The sequence below is a fragment of the Sturnira hondurensis genome, unplaced genomic scaffold, assembly GCF_014824575.4.
Source record: "Sturnira hondurensis isolate 20B ecotype Veracruz unplaced genomic scaffold, ASM1482457v3 Scaffold0010812, whole genome shotgun sequence".
Taxonomy (NCBI): domain Eukaryota; kingdom Metazoa; phylum Chordata; class Mammalia; order Chiroptera; family Phyllostomidae; genus Sturnira; species Sturnira hondurensis.
Window position 1 is genome coordinate 2,297,327 of NW_028083443.1, and position 26,701 is coordinate 2,324,027.

At 39.0% G+C, this 26,701-nt stretch overlaps 1 protein-coding gene across 4 annotated transcripts in view; it reads left to right on the forward strand.

The window, feature by feature from the left end:
• Window positions 1–26,701, forward strand: part of SCEL (sciellin) — a 104,720-nt gene that overhangs the window by 69,972 nt on the left and 8,047 nt on the right. For 3 of the 4 annotated variants that reach the window (XM_037059375.1, XM_037059377.1, XM_037059376.1), the window contains exons 19-28: window positions 1,225–1,284; window positions 2,148–2,207; window positions 5,854–5,916; window positions 7,607–7,666; window positions 7,808–7,867; window positions 7,999–8,055; window positions 16,538–16,600; window positions 22,569–22,661; window positions 23,333–23,404; window positions 26,367–26,441. In XM_037059375.1, the coding sequence (XP_036915270.1) occupies window positions 1,225–1,284; window positions 2,148–2,207; window positions 5,854–5,916; window positions 7,607–7,666; window positions 7,808–7,867; window positions 7,999–8,055; window positions 16,538–16,600; window positions 22,569–22,661; window positions 23,333–23,404; window positions 26,367–26,441 (663 nt within the window). The remainder of the gene's footprint in view (window positions 1–1,224; window positions 1,285–2,147; window positions 2,208–5,853; window positions 5,917–7,606; window positions 7,667–7,807; window positions 7,868–7,998; window positions 8,056–16,537; window positions 16,601–22,568; window positions 22,662–23,332; window positions 23,405–26,366; window positions 26,442–26,701) is intronic. The other variant, XM_037059378.1, reaches the window with a different exon arrangement.

Below are 26,701 nucleotides of genomic sequence, written 5' to 3' on the forward strand. Positions count from 1 at the left end.
ACAAATAATAAAAGAAAACTTCCCCAATCTGGCAAAGGAAATAGACTTCCAGAAAGTCCAGGAAGTTCAGAGGGTCCCAAAGAAGTAGGACCCAAGGAGGAACACACCAAGGACCATCATATTACATTACCCAAGATTAAAATGAAGGAGAGAATTCTAGAAGCAGCAAGAGATAAGGGGACAGTCACCTACAAAGGAGTTCCTATCAGACTGTCAGCTGATTTCTCAAAAGAAACCTTACAGGCAAGAAGGGGCTGGAAAGAAGTATTCCAAGTCATGAAAGGCAGGGACCTACATCCAAGATTGCTCTATCCAGCAAAGCTTTCATTTAGAATGAAAGAGCAGATAAAGTGCTTCTCAGATAGGGTCAAGTTAAAGGAGTTCATCATCACCAAGCCCTTATTATATGAAATGTTAAAGGGACTTATCTAATAAAAAGAAGATAAAAAAACATATACAGTAAAAAGACAGCAAACTCACAGCTATTAACACACCTAAAACAAACTAAGGAAACAACTAGAACAGGAACAGAACCACAGAAATGGAGATAACATGGAGGATTAGCGATAGAGGAGTGGGAGGAGGAGACAGGGGGAAAAAGTACAGAGAATAAGTAGCATAGATGGTAGGTAGAAAATAGACAGGGAGAGGGCAAGAATAGTATGGGAAGTGTAGAAGCTAAAGAACTTATGATACATGAACATGAACTAAAGGGGGGGAATGTGGGTGGGAGGGGATTTGCAGGATGGAGGGGAATGAAGGTGGGGAAATGTGACTACTGTAATAGCATAATCAATAAAATATATTAAAATCAAGTAAAATAATGGATATAAAATTCATTTAAAGCAAAAATGTACTATGAATATAAATTATTAACAAAATAGAGTATAGCTACAGCATTAGATAGAATACTTAAAGAGGGCAGCTGAGAGTTTTTGGAAAGTCACTATATCATTTCTGAATTAATATTTTTTAAACTCAATCTTGCCTTTTTTATGGTTTTATTTTCAGGGTAAATGAGAAACTTAGCTAGTGTGTCCATAATTTGTATAGAGGTCAAATTTTTTACTCTTTTAAATGAAGGGCATAGATGAGTATTAATTCAAATACCAAAACTTAATAGTATAATTCATCTTGAGTACATATATTCTTTAAGATAAAATACTTAGTTGCTTTAATTCCTTTTTTTATTCACTGTGTGTTTATTTGCTTTTTTGTTTAAAGTTTCAGAGACCTTGATAACCTCATCAGAGTAAATCCAGGAACAGAAAAAAGTGTGCAAGGGTAAGATTTAATATGCTGTTCTTTGTTGTTCCATGCTGACCAATGCTTAAAATAAAATAAATCATCATTTCAGCTGACTGACAATGAACTCAATGAGAGGTGAAACAAAACCATATAACCTCCACAACCTCCTATCTAAAATGTAAACAATTTTGGTCAATTAGCTGAACAGTCTTTCCAGCATAGACAGGACACTTTCATTCATTGATGTGCTTATTTTTCTTATGCAGAGGGATAGTGCAGGAGAAGGGGAGGAGAACTGGGGTGGAACTCACAGATATGAGCCTGCCCTAACTGTTGAAGTGGGCTGGTCACTTCCCCTGTTTGGGCTTCAGTTCTCCTATCCTCAAAGTGAGGAAGGTGGACCAATGCTCTCTAGTCACTTCCAGCACTAATTCTATTGCTCTGTCCCAGTAGGGTGACTGGTGCAATGGAAAACGCATGCGCTCTGGAGTTGGGTTTCTTAGCTTTAAATTCCAATCCTGCCCCTATTAGCCATGCAGGAAAATCCTGATCTCCCTGCATCTCAGTTTTTCCCTCTGTGAAAACTGGGATGATAGTTCTTCCTAGGTCCCAGAACTGGCATAGGGATTAAGTCATACAAATCATGTACCTCTTAGAAGAGTACCTGGCACACCACAAATTTTCTAAAAGCATTAGTTATTGTTTATTTTTTCTATGCAGTTATAGTTAGGTCCAAAATTTATACATTCATAGCACAAAAAACTCCAACCCTTTGAGATGATCTGTGTCTTAATATTTCATAATAAAATATTTTTACATAAAAGGGTTTCTAAGTTTTAATAGTTTGCAACCACATGATGTATGCTGACCACTGACTTCAGCATTTCTCTGTTTTAAAGGGGCCAAGGCCTTGACAGCCTCATCAAAGTGGGTTCTGAAACGCACAGAACTAACCGAAGGTGAGATTCCTAGACGTCTCCTACCCTCCCCTCTCTTTTTCTATTCAGCTTAAAAAAGTGATGCAATTTATTGTCCCATCATAGGGACAGCCAGTGATGGCACCCGAAACGAACAGCTTTGTGTCAGCAATCTGGCCGTGAGCTTCAGTGGAGGAGATAAAATTCTTTAAATGATCTCTTATCAGTATGGCGTTTGTGATCCATGCTTGGAATTTCCTCAGAATAAATCGGGACTGCCCATGAGAGGGAACATCACCCCAGAATAATTCCCCAGAGTGGAGCAGTGTAAAGAAGTTCTGTGTAAAAGAAATGCCTCCTTCCTTCTTCCTCCCTCATTTATTTTCTTCTCCTTACTGTCTACCACTCAAAAACCCTAAAGTTGTGAGGTTATTTTTAAAAAATAGCCTTAGTTCATTGAAATAATAAAGGATACAGAGAATTTTCTTTAAGGCACATCACGTTAAGGAAGCAAAACTTATGACAACACCAGGAAGCTATAAATATATGTTGTTATGGTAGTTTGAACATGAGTTACATATGAAAGATACTAAGGAATATATCTTCTTTCTGATAGATTTCCTGTCTTACTTTGCATATAAGAATGCTGTGTTTTATGCTCTGGAGCTCTCATACAAAGTTTCTTAGGCTGGCCCTGGCCACTATGGCTCGGTCGGTTGGAGTGTGGGCCCGTAACCTGGTCAGGGCACAGCACTAGGTTGTGGGTTGATCCCTGGTCCGGGTGTATACAAGAGTCAATGGATTGATGCTTCTCTTTCCCATCAATGTCTCTCTCTCTCTCCCTTCCTCTCTCTCCAAAAAGCGATGGAAATAGTATCCTTGGGTGAGGATAAAAAAAAATAAAATACATTTCTTAGGCTAGATCAGGGGTCAGCAACCTTTACTTAAAGGTCTTCCAGACAATAAATATTTCAGGTTTGGGGGGCCAAAGCCATCTCTGTCTTCCCTAGTCAACTAGCAGCCACAGATAATACATTCTAAAGAATGGGCATGGCTGTGCTCCAATAAACCTTTATTTACAAAACTGGAGACTGCAAGCTGGGTTTTGTTTGAGGACCACAGTCTACTGACCCTTGGGTGGGATAGTATTTTATGTGGATGGAGGAGAAAGATCAATTCTGAATGTAGCTGGGGTAGCTTTCAAAACATAGCTGGCTGCCCACCCATCTTCACCCTTTGCATATATATATTTTTTAAGATTTTATTTTTTTTAAATTTGTGTTTAGAGAGAGAGGAGGGAAAGGAAAGAAACATCAGTGTGTGGTTGCCTCCTGTGTGCCGCAAGTGGGGACCTGGCCTGCAACCCAGGCATGTGCCCTGACCGGGAATCAAACCAATGGCACTTTGGTTCGCAGCCCGAGCTCAATCCACTGAGCCACGCTGGCCAGGACCCTTTGAATATATTTTCATTCACTTTAGGGTTACCCAAAATTTCATTACTATCCTACCTAAATATTCAGTGGTAAATTGTCCTTAGATTTTTTTTCACCAATAAGAATATAACATTCTGTCCTTTACTGGGTGTCAGATACTGAATCTAGAATCTTGAATAAATGGCTTAATCCCCTTTAAATTTCAGCTTCTTTATCTGTAGAGTGAGGATTATAATAGTCACCTTCCTCAAGAGTTACCACAAAAATTAGATAAAATCAAGTTTGTAAAGCACTCAGTGCTCAAAAACTTACAAGACATTATCTATTGGTGTTATTGTTGCTGTTACATGTTTTCTTCATTGTTGATTCCCTATTGCACTACTCAGTGCTTAATTCAAAGTAGATATAGGTAGCAAAGAAATTATCCTATTGTGTTGAGCCTTATGAAATTACTGACATTTATCCATTGTTGTCCTTTACCCACCAAATGACAGTTCCACGTAGTTCAACATAGTGTGCCTGGGAGGGTATGTACGTGACAAAATGAGTTTATAGATTAACCCTAAAAACTGATTCAGTGGTATAGCCTTTCTGGTCTATTTTTCTCCTCTGGATATATAACATATTGTCCTCATAATGAAGTATATTATGTTGGGGTTTGTATGAGAGCCTAGTGTAATAATAGAAATGTCCCTCTTGAGCATGACTGCTTGTTTAAATGTTTAGAATAAAAACAAGTTATATAATCTGAAGTCATACTAGTTCTGATTTAGCATTGCATGAAGTGTGATTCTGAAGTGATTTGATTTATATCTTGCAGTAGTCTCAATATTACATATTCATGTTATGTATATTACCTACATGCCTTAGGATCAGAAAATAACTTTTTTTTGGAGGCAAAGGAGGAAAATAAGGAACACAGAAATAACGAGCAATTTCAGATTTTTCTGCTATCAATTATAACCTCAAAAAATATTCTAAATGGCAATTCTACTATAAAAATATAATATGGACAATAAGGAATTTATGAATAATTTAAATTTGAGGTTGTCTTTAAAGAAATAAGAATAAAATGAAATGAATTTTCACATGTACAAAATTATGCAAGAAATGAATTAATAGTGACAATCTGCTTTTCCCTAGGGGGAGAAAGAGATTCAAGTAATGATGAAATTTTAAATTAGCAATAATCATTGACTTAAATATTAAGGTTGAAAAAATATACAAATTTTTGATTTTAGTTGGTTTTACCAGCTATTAAACCCTACATCATTGTTTTAGGGACCAGGACCTAAACAATCTCAGCAAAAAAAGTTAAGCTTATTAAGATTATTCAGGACTCCTAAGCAAGCCTCTAATTTATTCCAAAAAATAAGATTAACTATTTGTCTAAGGACATTTTGAAAGGGGACATGAGAAAATGAGAAAACAAATTCATTTGTTGATGTGTAATTATACTGTATAAATTTTTCTTATTATTTCCACTTCATTAGACTGTTGTTTAAAATGATAATATTGGGACTAATTCTGTATAATTACTACTTGAGAAATTCATTTGGACACAAAACAACAAAACTAGTTTATTACTGTAAATTTACAGTTAATAAATATTAAGTTTATAACTGAATAAATTCAAGAAGGTTGGCTTTCTACTTCTTCACATATCCAAGAATTAATTTTTAAATGACTCCTAAGAAAATTAGCAACATAATATTCTTATACTTGGTTAAAATATTTATGCCCGATATTAAATTTACTTCTGTCTTCTTGAGAAGTTAAGAACCATGATCCCCTGGAGCATAAGTTAAGACAAACATGGTAGAGCAGCTCCAAGCTACCTTTCAATTCCTGTGAGGATAACAGTGGTGAAAAGCACCGTGCAAATGTAAGGAATCATTATGAACACAGAGAGAGGAAGGATGTTAGTACAAAGGAGCATGGGGTTGGGATCCAGTTGCCATGGTTTCAACACTGGTTCGCCTTAAGTCACTTCTTAGGTACCTGGCCCCAAGGAATGTCTTAATTCCTCTGAAGTTCATTTTTTAAAAATTTACTAGCAGGGGGATGGTAGTATACATCTTATTAGGTTGTTCTGAGGATTTTAAACAGGTAACTAATACGTGTAAAGTAGAAGCAATAAATTTATCACTGTCTAGGATTTCATTGAATGATTCAAGTGTCAAAAGAAAAAAATGCCAGTCATAAAATTTACTGATTTCCAGCTGAATTTGACCTTTTATTTTATTTTGTTTTAGCAGTGAACAAGGTCTTGATGGATTTATTCATCCAAACCCCAAAGCTGTCAAAAATATGGCTGGGTAAGAGGAGGATGTTTTTCTTTTCTTTTTCTTTTCCTTTTTTTTTTTTTTGGAAGGGGGCAGCATTGTTTCTTTCTAACTAAGCACAATATGAACATAAATGCCATAATCCTTATATTTGCAAATTGAATATAAGTCTTTTAAAAGCATCACAATTTGTACATGTCCTGGGAAATTAGATTATCTATTTGTTAATAACAAGATAGGCAGGTGAAAAAATATATGGTGTGGCTTCACTGTTTTCAGTCTCAAGAAAAGCAGTTGAAGAGAGCAATTGTGGTGGGGACATAACTAGTCTTTGTTGTTTGTTTTGGAGAATTAACATGGACACCTTTGTCTCTCCAATTGATGAAAAATTATTAATCATAATTTTTTTAAAGATCTAGATATTTCCTTAGACTCATCACCAGCAAATATCATTCACCTTGTTTTTGAAGAGTATTTTCTGGTAGTTAGTGAAAATTTTATGAGGTTCATTGTTTTTTCTTTAGATGGCTTGCTGATCCCAGCAAAGTTCTAGACCTATATTTTGATGATTTTTTAAATAGTATCTGTATGATGATGAAATTCACTTTTTGTCTCTGGGTACGGGAAGATTTTATATTATTATATACTACTATCAATATATATTTTGACAATGTTTTCATAATTTTTCTTCTTGAGTTTAGTTGATACATGTAAAATTGTAAAATTTTAGCCGTGGAATGAAGGAACCTCAGAAAACTCAAGACCCGTGGCTCGAAGAATTTGGAAACCTCAGTTTCAGCTGAACCTAATCAGTTTACAGAAGAGGAATTTAAGATTCAGGAAGGTTACTTGAGCAGGGTCACAGAGGAACACCCATGGAAGGCTGACAGTAGTTCTGTGATCTGTTAGGCAGTGAGTCACTACTGAGCACCTCCTGGGTGTGAAGAGTACAAGTAGGTACCGTGAGCAGCTCACTAGATGTAATTATAGGCCGTGGATGCCAAAAAGAGAATTCCACAGACAAAGTGAATCCTATCAACAGATGGCAATTATCCTAGATTAAAGCTAATTATGTATCAGGGCACAGAGATATTATTCCAAGACAATAATAGGTTGTCAATTTAATATATTACATTTTGGAATACTCACGTACTGCTTGCTGTATATAGACTGTGTGGTTAGTGTGTTGCATTTAAAAAGAAAAAGAGGCATCAGCTAGCTAGTGTAATGAGCAGGATAAGCAGTAAATTTCAGATTCATAGATTCTCAGGAGTAGATGTTAGAGATGGGAAGAGCCTTGGAGATGATCCAATCTGATCCCCTCATTTTACAGATGAGCATACTGAGACCAGGGGCAAAAATCCATCATCTGTGTCTTCTTCTAATTTCCAGCCTAACTCCCAGCCCGTTCCTGTTCTTTAACCCACAGTACAGGGACTCGTCAGAGTGAAAAGTTCTTAATTACCACATTTGCTGTGAATAATTTGTCAGCGTGTGCTGGTCATGTGCTCTGCAGGAAAGCCCGTGAAATCAGAGAATTTTCCTTCTAATCCAGCATAATTCATCCTTCCCTGGATTGGTTAAAAAACTTACTTCAAGGCTATTTCATGCCAAATCAGGACAGCTCATACTAAGTGATGAGATAGCCACTCCTTCCTATTTTCAACCAGCGTAAACCTTTATTATCGCTAACCCAGCTCTTTTAATTTGTTTCCACTTACAGAAATCAAGATCTTGACAAGCTCATCAAAGTGAATCCTGAAACTCTCACCAATAACCGCAGGTAACAGCTATTTTCATTTTTGTGCTTCATTCAGGAAGACTATTTTGTTTTATTAGTGCTCCAAGCAGATTTATAACCTTAATGACATTATCAAAAGAACCTCATAATTAATCGGCAGCCTTTTTATTTTTCTGTTTAAAGAAACCAGGGTCTTGATAACCTCATCAAAGTGACTCCTGCAGCGATCAGAAGCGATCAGAGGTAACCACAAAAAACCAGTCATTTTGTGTTTTCCTCTGCCCGTTGTGGTGGATTTATAATGTTTCTCTGCTGACCTGGCACCACCAGGGATCCCTTCACTAATCCAAACCTATTTCCTTCTCTTTGAATAGCCAAGACCTGGACAAGCTCATTCAAGTGAAGCCTTCGGCTCTCAGGAACACAGAGCGGTTAAGTGACTTTCCCTAACTATCTTGACATGTTCTCAAGGTTCTGGCTTAGGTATTTTCTTTCTTTTCTCTTTCCTTTTCTTCTTCTTCTTCTTCTTCTTCTTCTTCTTCTTCTTCTTTCTTCTTCTTCTTCTTCTTCTTCTTCTTCTTCTTCTTCTTCTTCTTCTTCTTCTTCTTCTTCTTCTTTGGAAATCTTTTATCATTCTTTACTGTCAAATGGGGACGCATTTGTTACCCATGTTTCTTCTGTACAGCAAGAAAACTCTGGAATCCATTGTTTGATTTTAGACACAGTTCTGTGCTTATTTGCACTAAGGCTACTCAGTGTGTGTTGTCTTTACAAAAATAGAGTGTCAGGACTGAAATGAAAAATGAGTGAAATTAAATAAGAAAAAAGTATTTTGGAGAAGTTGAACAAACTTATAGTTTACATAGAGAGATTACATAGAGAGTTTACCTACAGGGATTGGAAAAGATATCAGCGTTTTCAATCTCTACCTATGGACTAGCTAGGTTCATAGCTAGTGTGGGCTCACAAAATATGAGAGCATATTTTAGCATTGGACTTCCATTTGAGTTCTGCAAATGTCTTATAATTCACTATCTTTGGGTCATATTATTTACCTAAAAGGCTTTATTAATAGTTAATAGATAACATACCAGAGTGCATTGCATTAGAAATCTAAATTTTTCTACTGACTTGAAATTTTATCATAAGAAATGTATAGATGGAAATCATAGCCTCAATATCCTGTAGTGAAGAAAGCAAATTAACACAGAAAAGTGCTTTGAATCCACTGGGAGAAGGAGGGCAGGGGCATATGCTCACTGACCTGGCTCTTAGTTTTTTTTCTATATTAATGCTGTATTTTACTGTTTCTGTTTGTAGGTTTTCATTCTGTTGTAGGGGTTTCTGAAGCAGGAATGTACAAAGGCAGTTGTTACTTGGAAAGTAGCATTTATTAAGTGCCTATAATGTGACTGGCAACTCATATACATTTACCCCTCATGATAACCCCATGAGACATCCATCCGTACATCATCCTTTTAACAGAGGGGACTATAGTTGAAAGATATGAAATAGCCTTTTCAAGGAAGAAAACACACTCTGGATCTAAACTCAAGTCCTTCTGATGCCACACCTATGAGAAAAGTGAAAGTTCTGTGGCTAAAATAGCTCGGATCCCCCTTTCTTTTCATTCTTCACACTCTTTACGTTGCCTTCCCTTCTAATCGCTCTCCTTCCTCTGTAGTTGAAGGACCTCAGTTAGAAACATTTATTCCAGAAAATTATTGTTAAAATCACAGGGAGGAGAGAAAGCACCTGTCTCACAGAGGTTTCCTAATAGCTGAAATACCTGCAGACTTAGGGTGCCAGCCATTAATAATTGTATAGACATGTCTTAAAAAGAACCATTTCTTTGCAGTGAACTGGTTGGGGCAGATTTTCTTTTTATTAGTAGCATGGAGGTTCCCAACCATGTTGGGAGAGATTAGGTTTAATAACCACATGTGGCTGCTGCAGCAAACGTCCTCTCTCTCTCTCCCTCTCTCTCTCTCTCCAACCCTCCCTCACCACCTTCTAACTTTCTTTTCCTCCCCCCCCAGTGAATGTGCTATGTTGACAGACAGTGCCAACTTTCTCACAAGAGTTTTGCCTTTTGTTTATTAGAAGAAGCTAATTTAAAAAAATATTGTTTGTATTTCAGCAACTCTTAATAAAATATCTATAAAAAGATGACATTTTCCTTATACACATAGGATTTTTATTTTAAAATATTTAAAAAATATTGGCCATGATGTTGTTTTAAGATGGCAGCTTGATTCACAAATGTAACCTAAGTGATATCCGATGATTCTTCGGTATTTTATATCATCTGCTCTGGTGTTCGAGAATGATCTCAGAACAGACAAACAAGAAAGACTGAGCTGCCTATTTGAAAATAAGTGACTTCGTTCAGCTGGTTCAGCCACCTATATCTATGATGTGTCTACGCTGACTGCTTGATTTCAGTGGGTAAAGAGCGGGATATCTGAAAGTGCCTCTCAGTGGGAATAACAACCACAAGGAACTTTTACACCCAATTCCATGTGACGTGAACACTGATTATTTAATAGTGTGACAGCAGTGAATCAGAGCCCTTTTATGTGATTTTGCTGACATTTCCAACAGCTGTATACTTAATTCAGAATTGGGGGCGGAATAAACATCAGTCATCGATCAGAATGTAAGCAGGTGTCCCTGAGCTCCTTCTGGGAGCGCAGCGACCTGAACACACACAGACATGCACAGAATTTTCATTGATTCAGGGAGAAACTGGCTGGCTTTTAGCGGTGGCAGTTTCATATCTTCATGAATTAAGAAATATTAAAGAAAGAAATTCAATTATTTGTAGCCTATAAACTGCTGTTCCCAAATGAAGGTCTAAAAGCATGCCCTGGCTGGTGTTGCTCAGTGGACTGAGCACCAGACTGTGAAGCAAAGGGTCGCTGGTTCGATTCCCAGCCAGGACACCTGCCTGGACTGCCGGCCAGTTCCCCAGTGGGGTGTGTGAGAGGCAACCACACATTAGTGTTTCTCTTCCTCTCTTTCTCTCTCCCTTCCCATCTCTCTAAAAAATAAATAAAATCTCAAAAAGAAAGAAAGAAAGAAAAGCACCTAGTGACATTTAGGCCTTTGTAGTAGAAAAGGCTTTTCTGAAGCTTATGTTATTAACTAATATCGCCCCAATAAATTTAATTTTTAAAAAGTCACAATAATACTTTCATCCAACACACCTCTATTTGTCCCTTAATCTGCTCTGTAGAGCAGNAGAGCGGGATATCTGAAAGTGCCTCTCAGTGGGAATAACAACCACAAGGAACTTTTACACCCAATTCCATGTGACGTGAACACTGATTATTTAATAGTGTGACAGCAGTGAATCAGAGCCCTTTTATGTGATTTTGCTGACATTTCCAACAGCTGTATACTTAATTCAGAATTGGGGGCGGAATAAACATCAGTCATCGATCAGAATGTAAGCAGGTGTCCCTGAGCTCCTTCTGGGAGCGCAGCGACCTGAACACACACAGACATGCACAGAATTTTCATTGATTCAGGGAGAAACTGGCTGGCTTTTAGCGGTGGCAGTTTCATATCTTCATGAATTAAGAAATATTAAAGAGAGAAATTCAATTATTTGTAGCCTCTAAACTGCAGCTCCCAAATGAAGGTCTAAAAGCATGCCCTGGCTGGTGTTGCTCAGTGGACTGAGCACCAGACTGTGAAGCAAAGGGTCGCTGGTTCGATTCCCAGCCAGGGCACCTGCCTGGACTGCCGGCCAGTTCCCCAGTGTGGGGTGTGTGAGAGGCAATCACACATTAATGTTTCTCTTCCTCTCTTTCTCTCTCCCTTCCCACCTCTCTAAAAATAAAGAAAATCTCTAAAAGAAAGAAAGAAAGAAAAGCACCTAGTGACATTTAGGCCTTTGTAGTAGAAAAGGCATTCTTCGTCTGAAATAGAAAAAACAAACGAATGAACATCTGAACTATTGGTAGTATCATACTGAATACTTCTACATTTTGAAGGGCTTCCTATTTGCTGAGACATGCCTCCGAGTTTTTAGTGTTTCGATAAGACTCCCCTCCTACTGCATTTTTAAAATATTTCTGCTCCAGATAGAAAGCTGGAGGGTGGGGAAGAGGGTGATATCGATTCTTTCCATTGCCTCATCCCCCATCATCAATAGGTGGATTTGCGTGCTCCTGATGACGTCAGGAGCAGAGACACTCTGTCAACCCCAGTACTATTGCAGTTTAGATTACCAGTCAGTCCCCCGACTAGTCCCTCTGCTGCCGGTCATGCCTTCTACCCTCCAGTCCCTTGGCCACACTGAAGAGTGATCTTTCTAAAACTGATCACGCCATTCTTCCGATGAAATCCTTCAGTAGCTTCTCACTGCCCCTGGATATCGGCGGCCAGACTCCTCGACCTGGAGTCCAAAGCCCCCACCCCCATCCTGCCTCCATAGGTCTTCTCACCACATCCGCTATTGTGTTCCACGGACACCGCACCCTAACTTGCGCACACTTCTCACTCCTCCTTCCTCGCTATTGTGTGGGTCGCTTCTGCTCATCGTTTAGGTCTCAGCCTGGGCACCTGTCTCTCAGGCTCTGGAAATTCCATCCCTCCACCCCACCCATCACATCTGCCTTGGGTCCTTCTAGACGTTCTCCAGCTCTCTACACTTTCTGTTCCATCGTGCTCGTCTCTTAGAAGGAATGATTATTTAATCATCTCTCTTTAACTACAGGATTTTTAGTGTCCTGTTCACCACTTTATCTTCAGCGCTTAGCTCATATCAGGGGCTAAATAAGTACTCTGTGGATTAAAAGCTAAATTTCAAACTAATCAAGGCCCTATAATAATCCACCTAGATGAAGCCTACTGCTTTCCAGCTCCAACATTCGGAGACTCTTAAATGAAGCCAGAATGGAGAATCTGAGCTCTCCTCCATGGTCTCCTGGAGCCTATGACTATCTCCTACTCGTGGCAAAATCTCAGTGAGCCACAATGAAGTAGCTCCATTAACATTCTTGGTCACGTTTTACATTTAAAATACCTAAAGTTTTCAATTTCTTTATGGACCTGTAAATTTCTTCAATACATAATCTTTAAAACTCCCTCATCAAAAAAGATTATAAAAAATATAAAGCTGGGTCTATTTGGCAACGTCAACAGAACTGCAGAAGGATGGCCATCTCCCTGTATTCTCTGTGCTCCTTTCAGAGACAGGTGCTCCATTTGAACTAAAATTGAAGCCCACAGTTTGTTCTTGGCATAAAAGAAGTACCATAGTGAAAATTGTATATGGACTCTCAATTTTGCAAATATGTGTGATACTGTGCAGAAGCAATTTAAGTAAACCATAGTGACAGAAACATACTGAAGCTTTTCATAAATACCTTCCATACCTTCATGAGAGAAGAGCAGCTGGGAGTAAGCTGGTAACTTTCTCTCACACAGTGCTTATCCTAGGAAAAGTTGTAGAATAAGAGACAATAATTAAATGGAGTCAAGTATACGGTGACAGAAGGAGACAAGACTTTGGGTGGTGAACATATGAGGCTGAAATATACACATGAATTATAGAATTGTACACTTGAAGCTTATGTTATTAACTAATATTGCCCCAATAAGTTTAATTTTTAAAAAGCCACAATAATACTTTCATCCAACACATCTCTATTTGTCCCTTAATCTGCTCTGTAGAGCAGTGTTATCTTCCTTAAAGAGACAATAAAAATTAAATTACATGACAACATAGATAAATACTTATATTCAAATGTGTGCTCTGACCCTGTACACATCTCATATTTTCTCCCAAACATTTTACAGTCTACATAGAGAAAAGCACTTTAGTTGCTATTATTAACAGAATTTCTTTTTAGCATTTCTCACTGTATCCACAGAGAGGTGGTGATTTTTCTTAGTGTTAATTCCAGATGCTCATAAACTATAAAATTTTAAGATCTTCCTTCCGCTGCAACTGCCACAGAAAGGGCTGGAATCAGGCCTTGGCTCCACCCTGTCGCATTTGGCTGGGCTTCTATTAAAATCTCTTTTCACACTTTGACTCACAACTCTTCATCTTCTACCACAGTGCAAAAGACACGATGCAATAGTTGTGATCTTAATTAAAGAACAAAATTTATTTTTACTTCCTTCAGCTTTGAAAGTTTATGGGAAATCTGAACTTTTTTATTGGGTCTTCAAGTACTGAAGACATTACTCAGGATGAACAACCAGAGCAAATATATATTTTGTTCTTTACATAATATGGAACTTTTTATTTTGCCTTAAATGTTAGTATAGACTATTCAGGATTAAATCTTATCATCAGCGCTGCCAAAGTTGATACGTGGCACTGTTTAATAAAAACAACAAAAAATCTATGGAACCACCAATAATATGGTTGGTTTGATCATTCACTTATATCACTTTGGGAGTGTGCATCTTTGAAGGCATACACAGGTTCCAATTTTGAGTTATCTGCCTATATAGTTGTTACATGTGTAAGATCCTAGTTCCCTTTCTCTCCTCAAGTTCAAACCAGTTCCCATTCTCCCTCACAAGAGCTAGGTCCAAAAAAAAACTTGGAGGGGGAGTGAGGGAAGTAGTGGCAGGGGGTAGGGGGAGTATATGCAGAGCAAAGACACAGCATCCAGGCCTGAGAAATGCCAGAGGAAGTGAGGACGTCCACCATCAGGCTGAGAAACTCAACATAACCGTGTTGTGAGGGCAGAGGCAGATCTGCGTTAGTTTGATAGGGCTGCTGTAACCAGAACCACAGACTAGGTAGCTCAAAGCAGCAATTTATTTTCTCACGGTTCTGGAGGCTGGAAGTCCAAGATCAAGACGTCAGTAGGGTAGGTTCCTTCTGAAGGCTACGAGGAAGGGCTCTCTCCTATAGGCCTCTCTCCTTGTCTTGTAGAGGGCTGTTTTCACCCTGTATCTTCACGTTGTCTTCCATGTGTATGAGTCTGAGTCTAAATTTCTTCTTCTTGTAAGGATACCAGTCATACTGGATTAGAGCTCAACCTAATACCTCATTTGAACTCAATTATCTCCGCGAAGACCCCATCTCCAAGTAAAGCCACATATTGACATAATGTCGTTGGGGCTTCAACAGAGGAATGGGGTTGTGGGGTGGGTAGGGAGCACAATTCAATGTACAACATCATCCCCAAAAGGAAACAAAACCAGGGTGGGGAAATGTATAAAAAAAAGAAAGAAATATGTTCAATTCAGGGGTGAGGTAAGGCAGGTTCTGGGTGGCTGACACAAATGGAAGTGTAATGTCCGTCACTGCCTTTACCGATTGTTTCTCTATGGTTGTGGTGTGCATTGTATGCCCGGGTGTGGGTGGGGCTGACTGCCCTAAAGGTTCAAGGTTTGATATTTTTCCCTTAAGGCTCCTTTCATGTCTTTCCCAGAGCTAGGTAAGGTAATAATAGATTTCCCCCCAAGAAGGAGAAAAAGAGAATTGAAGTTAATTTAGTTTGATTTCCACAGCTATGTTTGGAGAGGTCACTGTGTGCAAGGCGGTATTAGGTCAAGGTCATGGGTCGCTACTCTCAAGCTGTAATGAACAAATGGCGATCCATCCACCCAAGGTTAGCAATGGGATGCTGACTGACTTACAGACTTATCAATTGTCAATGATTTGGATGTTGTAAAGAAGAATATTAAATCTTAGTCTACATCTAAGAGAATTTTAATGTTATTTTTATCCTTATCAATATTAATTTTGCGAGTGAGCATTCCTACATTGACTATAGGTAAAATAACCTTATTTAAATCTACTATTCAGGCTCAGAAAGGAGATTTAGAAAAACTGAAGTTAATTCTAAAGATGTGAAAAGATAGGGCAGAAAGAAAAATGCGACAGTAGTCCCCCCAAATTTTGGAAGTCACAACGCCTACTGCTGCATCATACACTTCTGTTAACTATATGATTTATTTATGCTTATTCAGTTCTCCTACAATTGTAGTCATTGTGCCCACAGAATTTATTTACATAAACTCATTTATTCTCACTTCAATCTTACATGTTTAGATACTATTATCCTAGTTTACAAAAGGAAGCTTAGAAATGTTGTTAAACTTGCTCAAAGTAAGGGGTAGACAGCCTCGTTCTGACTGTTTAACTGTGCTGCTCCAAGCCAACAAGGTCCATGACAAAGGCTTTGTCAAACTCAGGAAAAAAGACAAGAACTACCAGTGTTATGGCAAAGATATGCTGTAAATAACTAATATATAAAGAACATACCAGGGGATATTTATTGTATCTTATGAAAGTATGTCAAATTATAAATATAGTCCAAGATTTAAGAATCCAATTGTCCTATTTATCCTTCACATTATGAATTATTAATTCAAATTTGGGGTTGATTTTTCCTATTTCTGTAATCCAAAAAGCTGGAATGAAATTTCTAATTAAATATCCAAGAATTGATTTCAGATGGACAGATGGCTCAGCCTCAAATCTTGACTCTTTTACAAATTAGTTAATTGACCTTGGAAAATGCACTTAGCCTTTCTGAGCCCCAGATGCTGTCCTGCAAGATTTCGTGAGATCTGAATGAGATAATCCCCGTGGAAACACACAATTAGTGCTTTGTGACTCAATGTAGTACTCATTGAATATTAGTTGAATGTGAAGAGCCGTGGTTCCTTTCGGACCAGATTTCTCCATCCTCCCCCAAGTTGGTTCTTTCTCTCTCAACATCATGCCCTCATGCTTTGGTTGCACAGATCTACAGTTCCATGTTAGCTGTAGTCCGTGTCAGCCTTTCAATGTCCCATGTCCTTACACCATAATGACTACATCCAAGACTGTGTGCTGATTTCAAAGTTTTAGTTCTGCTTTTTTTAATTTCCTAAAATTATATTGTAACTAAAATACATATATATCTTATTTTTATATTTTTTCTATAGAGATCGGGACCTGGAAAATTTAACTGAAGCAAATTCTAGTTTGTCTAAAAATAAAAGTGGAAGGTGAGTGAGGCTTATTGTAATTCACTTTCACTTTATGAATTCCATATGAGCCTGCATTAGTTATGTACCCTTGAATATTTTCTGAGAAATTAGACTACAGTATGGCATTTAAATATAAATACTACCTCAATACAAAAAAGAACAATGTATAGGGTGTTTAATAAGCTGATATAAAAGAAACTCAACAAAACTCAAATTCTGTTGAAATTTCTGACTAAAAGCCTGCTGTTCTATTGCTTAGTGTAAAAGGCATCATGGAAATTCAAATTTCTGCACTTGGTCTGTGAAGACTTATTTTTACCCACTGTTGCTTGGTAGGCTTTCAGTGGTGCAGAAAGCACCCTGAGAATGCCTACCTTCCTCGGATGCCTGGTGCTAAAAGAACACACAGATGCATCACAGGGACAGAACAGGGCCTCACTGTGAAATGCTTTTGCACCACACAGTATAATGGCTCTAAAAATATCGTACCTGGACAGGAAGGTTTGGGTGGAAGCTGTACTTTGTTATTGTTACACGCTGTTTAAATTAGGAAAGAATTTTAAAAATTATTCCATGTTTAGCAATTTTTCCACCAACATATGTAGGAGGGGATCCTAAAAACAATAGGGTCTTATTTTGTAGGACCATATCTTCCTAAGGTTCATCTGCCTCTTCTGTTTAAAAAATGTTTTTAATTTTAATACAAAGAAACAATAGTGTTTATATTTTTTGCAGAGAATAGAAAAGCAGGAAAAGATGTAGGTTACTTATTTTTTCCCCCAATGTGTGTAAAAGGCTCTTGCAGCTTCTTTCTGTTCCCTTAATCCCTCAAATCATCCACCTTCTTTTTTGTGTGTCATGCTCAGGGAGCCTTTGATAAAACAAGAAACCGATTTTCAGTAAGATCTATTTTTCTTGGGAAAACACTCACTACTTTGAGAGTAGGACAGGGAGTATAATGAACTGATCTCATTCAAATGTTATTTGGGAATGATCACAGTAAAAAACAAATACAAGTAAAGGACGAAGTATTATTTAGAAACTTCCTATTTAATGATCTGAGAGGTGCTTTAGTTTCAGGTGGGCTTGCTCATGAAATGGGGGCTTATTAGAAGGACACATGGGGAAATATTGATCGAAGTTCATCAAAACTCAAGAGCAGCAATGGTAGCAATGGCCAGGCTTCCCAGGAGCCTGAACTGGAAGGTTATTCATTCTCGACCAGCAGTTTTCCCTTAGGAAAACCTAGACCTTAACCCTAGGTTTTTGTTTTTTTGTTTGCTGTCATTAATATAATGTAGCTACTTCCCAATTGTTGGTTTCTGCCTATTTTTCTCCTGCTCCTTTCTCTACTGATTAGCTTCCTTATTCCCTACTCTTTATCAGTTTGATAACCAAGAATTTTTGCTGCCTCACAGCTTCTGCTTTCTCACAACTTCAGCTCACCCCAGCTATCTCTGGTGTGTCAGGCACCTTTAGCAAGGCCGTGTGGGCATGGCCACCTGCCTAGAAGGAGTGGAAATGAAAACGCCACTGCGGGCTCCAAAGGGCACACAGTGTCTTTTCCCTCTCTGCAGTTCGGTCTGTGCCTCCTACAGGATATGCCGGATTTTGCCGTGTATAATGCGCATGCTTTTGCCCATATTTTTGAGTGAAAAATAAGGATGCACATCACACATGGGCATCCTGATTACATACCATGGGGATAATAATCTTGTGTATGATGCACATAAAAATGTGGGTGCACCTTATACACAGCAAAATACGGTAATACAACCATCACATATGCATTCACCAGTGTACCCACCCTCTCCCTGATGGGAGGGTCAGGACCACACTCAGTTGCTACCTCCAGAGGCTTTCACTGTCCCCACTGCAACGCCACCTGTGGATCCCCGAGTTCTGTTGCCAGGCGGTAGTCACTCTCCTTCAGTTCTGTCACAGTCACACACAGGTATTTCTCATGGCTCTGCTGTTTACACATAAAATGGTAAATGTACTCACTGCCCAAGCACGGACAGAACAGCTATAATAAAATTTTTCATTTGAGAAAGAGTGAGAAAAGAAATCTTTGGCCTCAGTTCTTACATCTATGTATTCTGGCTACAGAAAGGAAAAGTTCACTTGTCTCTCAAAATGAGCAAGTAACAGAAAAAAACAAAAACAAAAACCAACCAACTGATGATCAGAGAGAAAGAGAAATGACCAGGGTAGTGAATTACAGCAGTGGAATGAACCCAAGTGTTCTGCATCAAGTTCTCTGTACATTTTTCTATGGTAGTTATGTTTATATACTTAACATATATAACCTTGACAGTTTTATAGAAATAAACCGTAACACATATGGTACAGGTTGGTAAGCTCTTAATAAGCCTTTATTCTTTATGCAAACAAGATTTAGAAAGTTTGCGACAATAAGGATGTTTATGGATTGAAATTGATTTTGCTCTTTAATTTCAGAGTGTTAAGGTTAAGTTAATAAAACAATGGAGATTAAGTAAGAATCTGGGGCCAGTCTATTGAACTGGGGCTTGATTCACTTTATGGATGTATTTACTTTGTACAGTAATTAGGTGTCCAAGTAAATATATGTGTTCTAATTAGTATATCCACCGAGTTGTGCAACCATTACCACAATCAATTTTAGAACATTTTTATCACCTTGAAAAGAAATCCTATGCCCATTAGCAGTCAGACATCGTTTTCCCCAGCCCCTCAGCCCAGGCACTGCTGATCTACTCTCTGCCTCCATGAATTGCCACATTCTGGATATTGCATACACATGGAATCCTATAACATGTGATCCTTTGTGATGGGCCTCTTTTACTTAGCACAATGTGTTTCAAGATTCATCTATATTGTAGCGTGTATCAGTATTTCATTTCTTTTTGTTGCCAAATAACATTCCACTGTATGTATTTCCAGCATTGTTTGTGTATTCATCAATTTATGGGTATGGAGGTTGCTTTGACTACTGGATTATAATTCACTCTTGTGAAAAATTCTGCTGTAAACATTCGTACCTAAGTTTTTCTATGGCATACGCTTTCATTTCTCTTGGGTGTATACCCAGGGGTGGAATTGCTGGATTGTATGGTAACTCTGTATTTAACAATTTGAAGGACTGACGGACCATTTAACAAATCGGCTGTATCATTTGATGTTCTCATTAGCAGGGTGTGAGCATTCCAGACAGGTCAATGTTCCAGCCGAGGTTCCCCACAGGAAACATCTTCTCAAGTGTAATTCCGTTTAGAGTCTGTGAGATCCAACACAGTCTTTAGCTTTATATTTTATAGAGTTGTTGTGTAATTAAGAAGCAAAACTATGACCATTAATCAGAATTTACAATTCCTCAATTTGTTGCAATGAAGGATCACTTAACAACCAAGCTGTTAGGGGACAAACACTGTGAGTCATGAGTTCTCTTCCATGGCTGTCACTCAGGGCGTCTCGGAGGGGTACGTTGGCAGAGAGTCCCTGGTTCCCAGACTCCAGTGCCCATCAGCATCACCTGCGGGTCCAGGGAGCATGTCCGGAGAACCTCTGCTCAGCGGAGTGAGACGCTAGATGGTCCAGCCTCCAGGGTGGCCGCTCTCAGCCTGGAGGTGCACGCACACTCACGGGGGGGCTTCAGGAGAACCCCAGTGCCCAAGCTGTTGCTCCAACTAATTAAATCAATAGCATTTTGAAAAGCACTACAGGGTAGCTCACTGGTTGTCAGAGTATTGTCTAGCTATTTTCACGGTTCTTAATAATAATAATAAAAAAAAACTAGTGTTATCACTTAATGGCATCAAGATAAAATTTCCTTTGTAAAAATCTATCACTATCCCACGGGGAAAACTGCTTTGAAACTATCACATGATGATTATGTGTAAGTGGTATCCTGATTTGGATTCTGGAAGTGAGAAAGAATGGGAGAGGGAAATGAGTGAAATACAAATAAATTCCTTACGTTAGTTAAATGTATTGTGGCGATGTTAACTCCAAATGGTCCCTGGCTGTGTAAGAGATCGGCACCAGGAGAAGCTGGGGGCAGGGTATGTGGGGATTTGTAATGCTCTCTGTGCAGCTTTCCCACGCATTTACAATCATTCCAAAATAAGAAGTCCATTTTTAAAACCTATCGTCTCCCTATCCTAGTGAAGAAGCAAAATCCATCAGAGTTTGTTGTTCCTCATTCCAAATTTATTTATTAACATTTGGTTTTTATTCACAATTATAAGAACTAAACTTTTCATGCAGGCATTGTCATTAATCTCATAAACCCAACTAAGAAATGCTACTTTTATTAGCCTGTTCAGTCTACTATAACAAAATACCCAGTCTGGGTGGCTTCAGCCACAGAAATTTATTTTCTCACACTTCTGGAGGCTGAAGTCCAAGATCGAGATACTGCCAGGGTCGGGTCCTGGTGAAGCCTCACTTCTTGGCTCGCAGACGCCACCTCCTCACTGTGTCCTCAGGTGGCCTTTACTCTGCAAATGCACGCACACAGTGAGAGATCTCTGATGTCTCTTCCTCTTCTCGTGAGGACACCAGTTCGAGGGACTTAAGGCTCCGTCTGCCCTTATGACCTTACTTAACCCTTATTATCTCCTCATAAGCCCTGTCTCCAAATCACACTGGGGGTTAGGGCTTCCACATATGAATTTGGGGGGGACACAGTTCAGTTCATTACATTTCTATTTGCAAATTATTTCCCTCTTTGACCTGCAGTTTTTACAAAACAGTGCTATTTGATTTTTACATTGTTAAGGACCACACGAACACATTTCAAACTTGCTGACAACCTTTATCCTTTGAAGCTCTTTGTTTCTTAAAATTGGGTTTTATATTGTACATTTTTATTTGAATATTTCCAAACAATTCCTCACTACGTTTATTATTCCTGGAATGCCATATTGTAATAATCACATTAGGAAACCTTCTCATAGTATTAATTCCATTTTCTCACTACTTAGTATCACTTTAACACAGCTGTGTGTTTTGTGAAACGTCTATCTTAAAACTAGAAGATGACCTTCCACATACCAGAGATGATCAGGTGTGAACAGATGTTCTCCTCTCCTTTAAGAGCTTTTTGGACATGGAAGGAACAGCTCATTTGCCAATGATAAGGCATGATCAAGATCTAAACTTTGCTTCTGATCTTCATGTCTCTTTTCTATTAGAGTTGACCAGCATGGAGGAGAGAAGAAGCTAAAGCTTTCTGTATTCCGTCATTAGAAATTTTCTGTTTCTAGGAAAAAGCAAATATGCCTATACTTTGTTAGGCATAGTGATATTTGAGATGAGCAGAAATCTAGGTCAAAGTTCTTCTGCAATCTTCAAAGTATTGCTTTCTGTTAAAAATAAAATGAAAACTGGAATTTCTCCAAGCAACCCCTGGATAATTTTCACTAAACCGATAAACTCTCAGATGTATTGTAGATGAAAAGCTTTCGAAAATGGCACTGCTGCTGTGAAAATGTTGCCGGAACGATTTCAGATGGTTCCTGCCCTTTGTGAAATATCTGCCCCAGTATTAGATAATGAGTCACGTGCCTGCAGATCAGTCTCGAAGAGATGACAGTGGTGTCTGTGAAGAAGTGAAATGGTGTGTGCACTCTAGCTGCACATCTGTGCAGAAACCAGGCAAATATGGAGGAGGTTCATGTTACAGGAACGCAATTTTAATAAACTAAAATAAAATTTTAAGGTAAAAAATTGTAGCCCTGGCTGGCATAGCTCAGTGGATTGAGCACGGGCCTGTGAAGCAAAGGGTCGCTGGTTCAATTCCCAGTCACATGCCTGGGTTGCAGACCAGGTCCCCAGTAGGGGACACATGAGAGGCAACCATACATTGATATTTCTCTCCCTCTCTTTCTCCCTCCCTTCCCCTCTTTCTAAAATAAATAAATAAAATATTAAAAATACTTTATATTAAAAAAATTCTAAATGGCTTTGATTTTAAGTGCCAAATGTGTGTTTGCTTTCTCAGGCAAGAGGGCCCCGTCAGTGGGCCCCCCAGCTCTCTGAAGGACCAGCCCGCCGGAACCGCGGCCCGTGCTTCTGAAGCCAGGAGGAATCTCAGGTAGTGCCAGGGTCACTTATGGAGCAAATGAGAGCGCTGTCTCCTTCTATTTTTCATAACTGTTGTACATGCCACCTGGCCCTTCTTCTGAAAGGCAGAGATTTCTCATTTTATTAGTGGCTCAACAGGCTTACACGAAGGTGTTCAGTCAGCAACTTGGTCATTGGTTAAGTTGTGGCTCCTGGAGAGGACGGTGTAAAATGTGATTTTCCCTTAAAAAGCCTGTATTTTAAAAAAAGTGATTGTGACCCTGGCATTGACATTCTTTAGATAGATTTCAAAATTTCTTTAAATCAGATGTTCTGTTACTAAGGTCCATTTTTGTTGGAGGTTTGTGGGGCCAGGATGGTTCAGAAATATGAATGGAATGTCAGGGAAGTGGACATATTATACAAATGTTCAGAGTCACCCTCACTCTCTACTGCAGATGTAGCGAGTGGCCGATTTCCATGTAGCATTCTGGAAGCAGGCCACGCGGTGGAGGGGAGGAACAAAATGGGAGACTTAAAGGAGTTCTGCAGGAATGAGTGAATACCACTTGAATGCTTGCATTCTGGAGGTTATAGTTTAGAAGTGGTACAGCATTTTTGCATTGGGTAGAAAGCTAGCCTTGCTATTTTAATTATTCTCATAAACAAACTTGAAACATGAAGTAAAATGGTTTTCCCCAGGTCCGACACTGATCCCAGGCCTGCAGGACCCCAGGACACGGTTGTGTACACAAGGACATATGTGGAGAACAGGTACTAGAAAGTCATTTAAGATATTGTACTATACTGATGATTGTGCAATGATCTATGTTTAAGAAAAATGGCATTATTTTTTAGTATGCTTGCTGTTTTCAAATAGAAGACCATTTAAAAGTACATTGGATGGATTCTAGGTATATAGTTATTTATAATGTTTCCAATATTAAGTAGTTGTCAAATAATCATAAAAAATCACTCAATGGACTAAATAATAATTTAACATAACATATATATACACATAATAGGATAGCCATTTGAAGGTTTTCATGTAGTTTATGTAAGAATATAACTATATGTTTATAATTACCTTTATAAAAGTCACACAAAAATGCCTCTGTTAATTTGGAGTTGCACTTTAATTAACTGGTTCTGTCTATCATTATTTACCTCTTATCTGAAATAAGTGGTATAACTCTTGGTAGATATACTCTGGCCCAAATTACAGGAGTTAATTAATGCTCATGAAATCTGCTGGTTGTGTGATAGACGTTGAGGAAAATGTCAACTGAGGTCAGGGGTGGACAATCCATTTGTTTTTCAAGGATAGTAAAACCAAGAATTCATTCTATTGTGGGGTAATATAATGGAAGGGCATGCGATGGAAGGTGACACGTGGTAGTCAGAGCCTATTTCTTAGACACGCCAAGTGTACAACTGCACGGGAACCAATTCTGTCTCAGTGACATGCAGAACCAGTTCACTGACTCCCACCCTCAGCACGCCCTGCCCGTGAACGACTAAGACAACACGTCAAAGTGGGAAGGAGAGGCTGAAACACACTTTTGCCATAAACCCTGCTCCCTGCACAGCACCTTATAATCAGGAAGGACCCCCCAACTCCCAGATTGTCCCTGAAGAGCCAAGGCTTTGGACCACACATCCAGAGCCCCAGATGTTGTGGCTGCTACACGGGGCAGACGCACAGGTGCGACCCCTGCCTGACAGCCAACAGGGTTCAGAGTTCGGGAGTCTCACAGAAAACAAAAAGAAAAAAAGTTTCCTTAAAAAAGAGAAAGAAGAAAAAAAGACAACCAGACCAAAGAGCAGAGCATCTGGGGGGTTTCCAGGCGGTGGGGAATTTGGGAAACTCAGTACATTCAGTGTCAGAAGGTGAGCAACCATCCAAAAATAACAAAATAAAAACGATTTCTCAACTTCACACATAATTTATCTTGTAAAATGAACCCCAATTTTGGTTTTTGTGCTTAATCCTATTCTTCCTGAAATCATCACTGCTAGTGTAGTACAGAGGCCTGAGAATCAGACTTGGGATTGAGTCTCTGTCATTTACTGACTGTGTGGCCCTGGGAAGGCTACCTAACCTCTTCAAGTCTCAGTTTCCTCATTTAAAAAACAAAACAAAAAACAGGAGTAGTGGTGTATGTGCCTTGCATGAATAAGTGCAAACTCTTATTTGGCACTGTGAATTATATGTTCCATAAAGTAGATTCTGTTTCCAACAGCAGTCTGCCTACAGGCAGTTTGGAGGGTAAAAGAGGTTTCTCATTAAAAAAAAAAATCCCAAGTGAGGGCTGTGGCATTATCACTCACTCTAGAAAATCAGAGGAACATGTTGCTTCCAATCCTAATATACTCACAGGTAGCATATGTACTGGGGGAGCAATTATGAGCAGCCAGTTGGTTAGTGCATTATAGATTTCATTTATCTTGAGGAAGGAGTGGCCTTTACAAACTGGAGCAATCTAAGAAGTGAAACAAAGAGAACTTTTTAAAATTACTCTTTTTTTTTGCTTTCATGCTAAACTAATCTTTCTTGGATGTTTTCAAGTAAAAATAAAAGTTTGTATAGCTTTGCATACAAGTTCAAGTCTCTAGTTCTCCACGTGAATGGTGTGCATGTAAATGTACTTGCACTGGCTCTCGCTTTATGCATTTCCTTTATGTTAGACTACTTGTAGCTTTCTTTTGGTAAATAAATGAGGGAGGTGCAAACATGAATTTCACTTTAAAAATGACAACACTTGCTGTGCACTCTTGACCTATTCTCTACTTCCTTCTGTAGATATGCCAGCTTATGCCAACTTGAAGGTGGCTTACGCATCAAATTTTTTCTAGATTTTTTTTTAAAAGCCCTGGCTGGTATGGCTCAGTGGATTGAACATTAGCCTGTAAACCAAAAGGTTGTCTGTTTGATTCCCAGTCGGGGTACATGCCTGGGTTGCAGGCCAGGTCCCTAGTAGTGAGCCCATGAGAAGCAACCACACACTGATGCTTCTCTCCCTCTCTCCCTCCCTTCCCCTCTCTCTAAAAATAAATAAATAGTCTTTTTTAAAAAAGAAATATAAAAAAAGAAAGTATCTCCGTGGCCGGTGTGGCCCAGTTGGTTGGAACATTGCCCTATAACCTAAAGGTTGTGAGTTCTATCCCTGGTTGGGGTATATGGATAGATTGTAGGCATGGTCTAGATTCCCAGTCAGGGCTTGTATAGCAGAGAGCCAATCAATGCTTCTCTCTCGAATTGATGTTTCTCTCTCTCCCTTTCTCTCTTCATTCCTCTCTCTCTATTTTTTAAAAAATATTTTATTTATTTATCTTTAGAGGGGAAGGGAAGGAGAGAGGAAGGAAACATCAATGTATGGTTGCTTCTCGTGCATCCCCTACAGGGAACTGGCCCCTGCCGGAAACTGGCCTGCAACCCAGGCATGTGCCCTGACTGGGAATCGAACCGCAATTGTCTGGTTCGCAGGCCCGTGCTCAATCCACTGAGCTACACCAGCCAGGGCCATTCCTCTCTCTCTAAAGCAATTAAAAATGTCCTCAGGTGGAGATAAAAATAAATGATATCAGTATATTGTCCTGGCTTGTAACATCACCACGAGTATAATAATAAGGCTGTATGAGGAGATGTGTGTGCTTTCTCACGTGCATAGGGCGGGCACATGTGAGTACAAGGGAATCAACCCAGTTCTCACATGTGCACGTGTGTTGTTTCTAGTAAATCACCAAAGGATGGCTATCAGGACATTGCCTCTGGAAAATACATACAGACTGTTTACTCAACTTCGGATAGGTGAGTATGTCCATATTTCCATATGTAAAAGTCTATATGCACACACTTGTATGTACATTTTTTATATATTCTCGTTACTGTACTTGGAGAGGGTGCTCCTAATGGTGACTGTTATATACAGGGTGGGGCGAAAGTAGGTTTATAGTTGTGTGCACATGGGCACAGTTTATTTCTGTGCTGTTGTGGATTAATTATTGAATTGTTCGCCACGTGAACAACTGTAAACCTGCTTTTGTCCCACCCTGTAAGTGGGTGAAGTA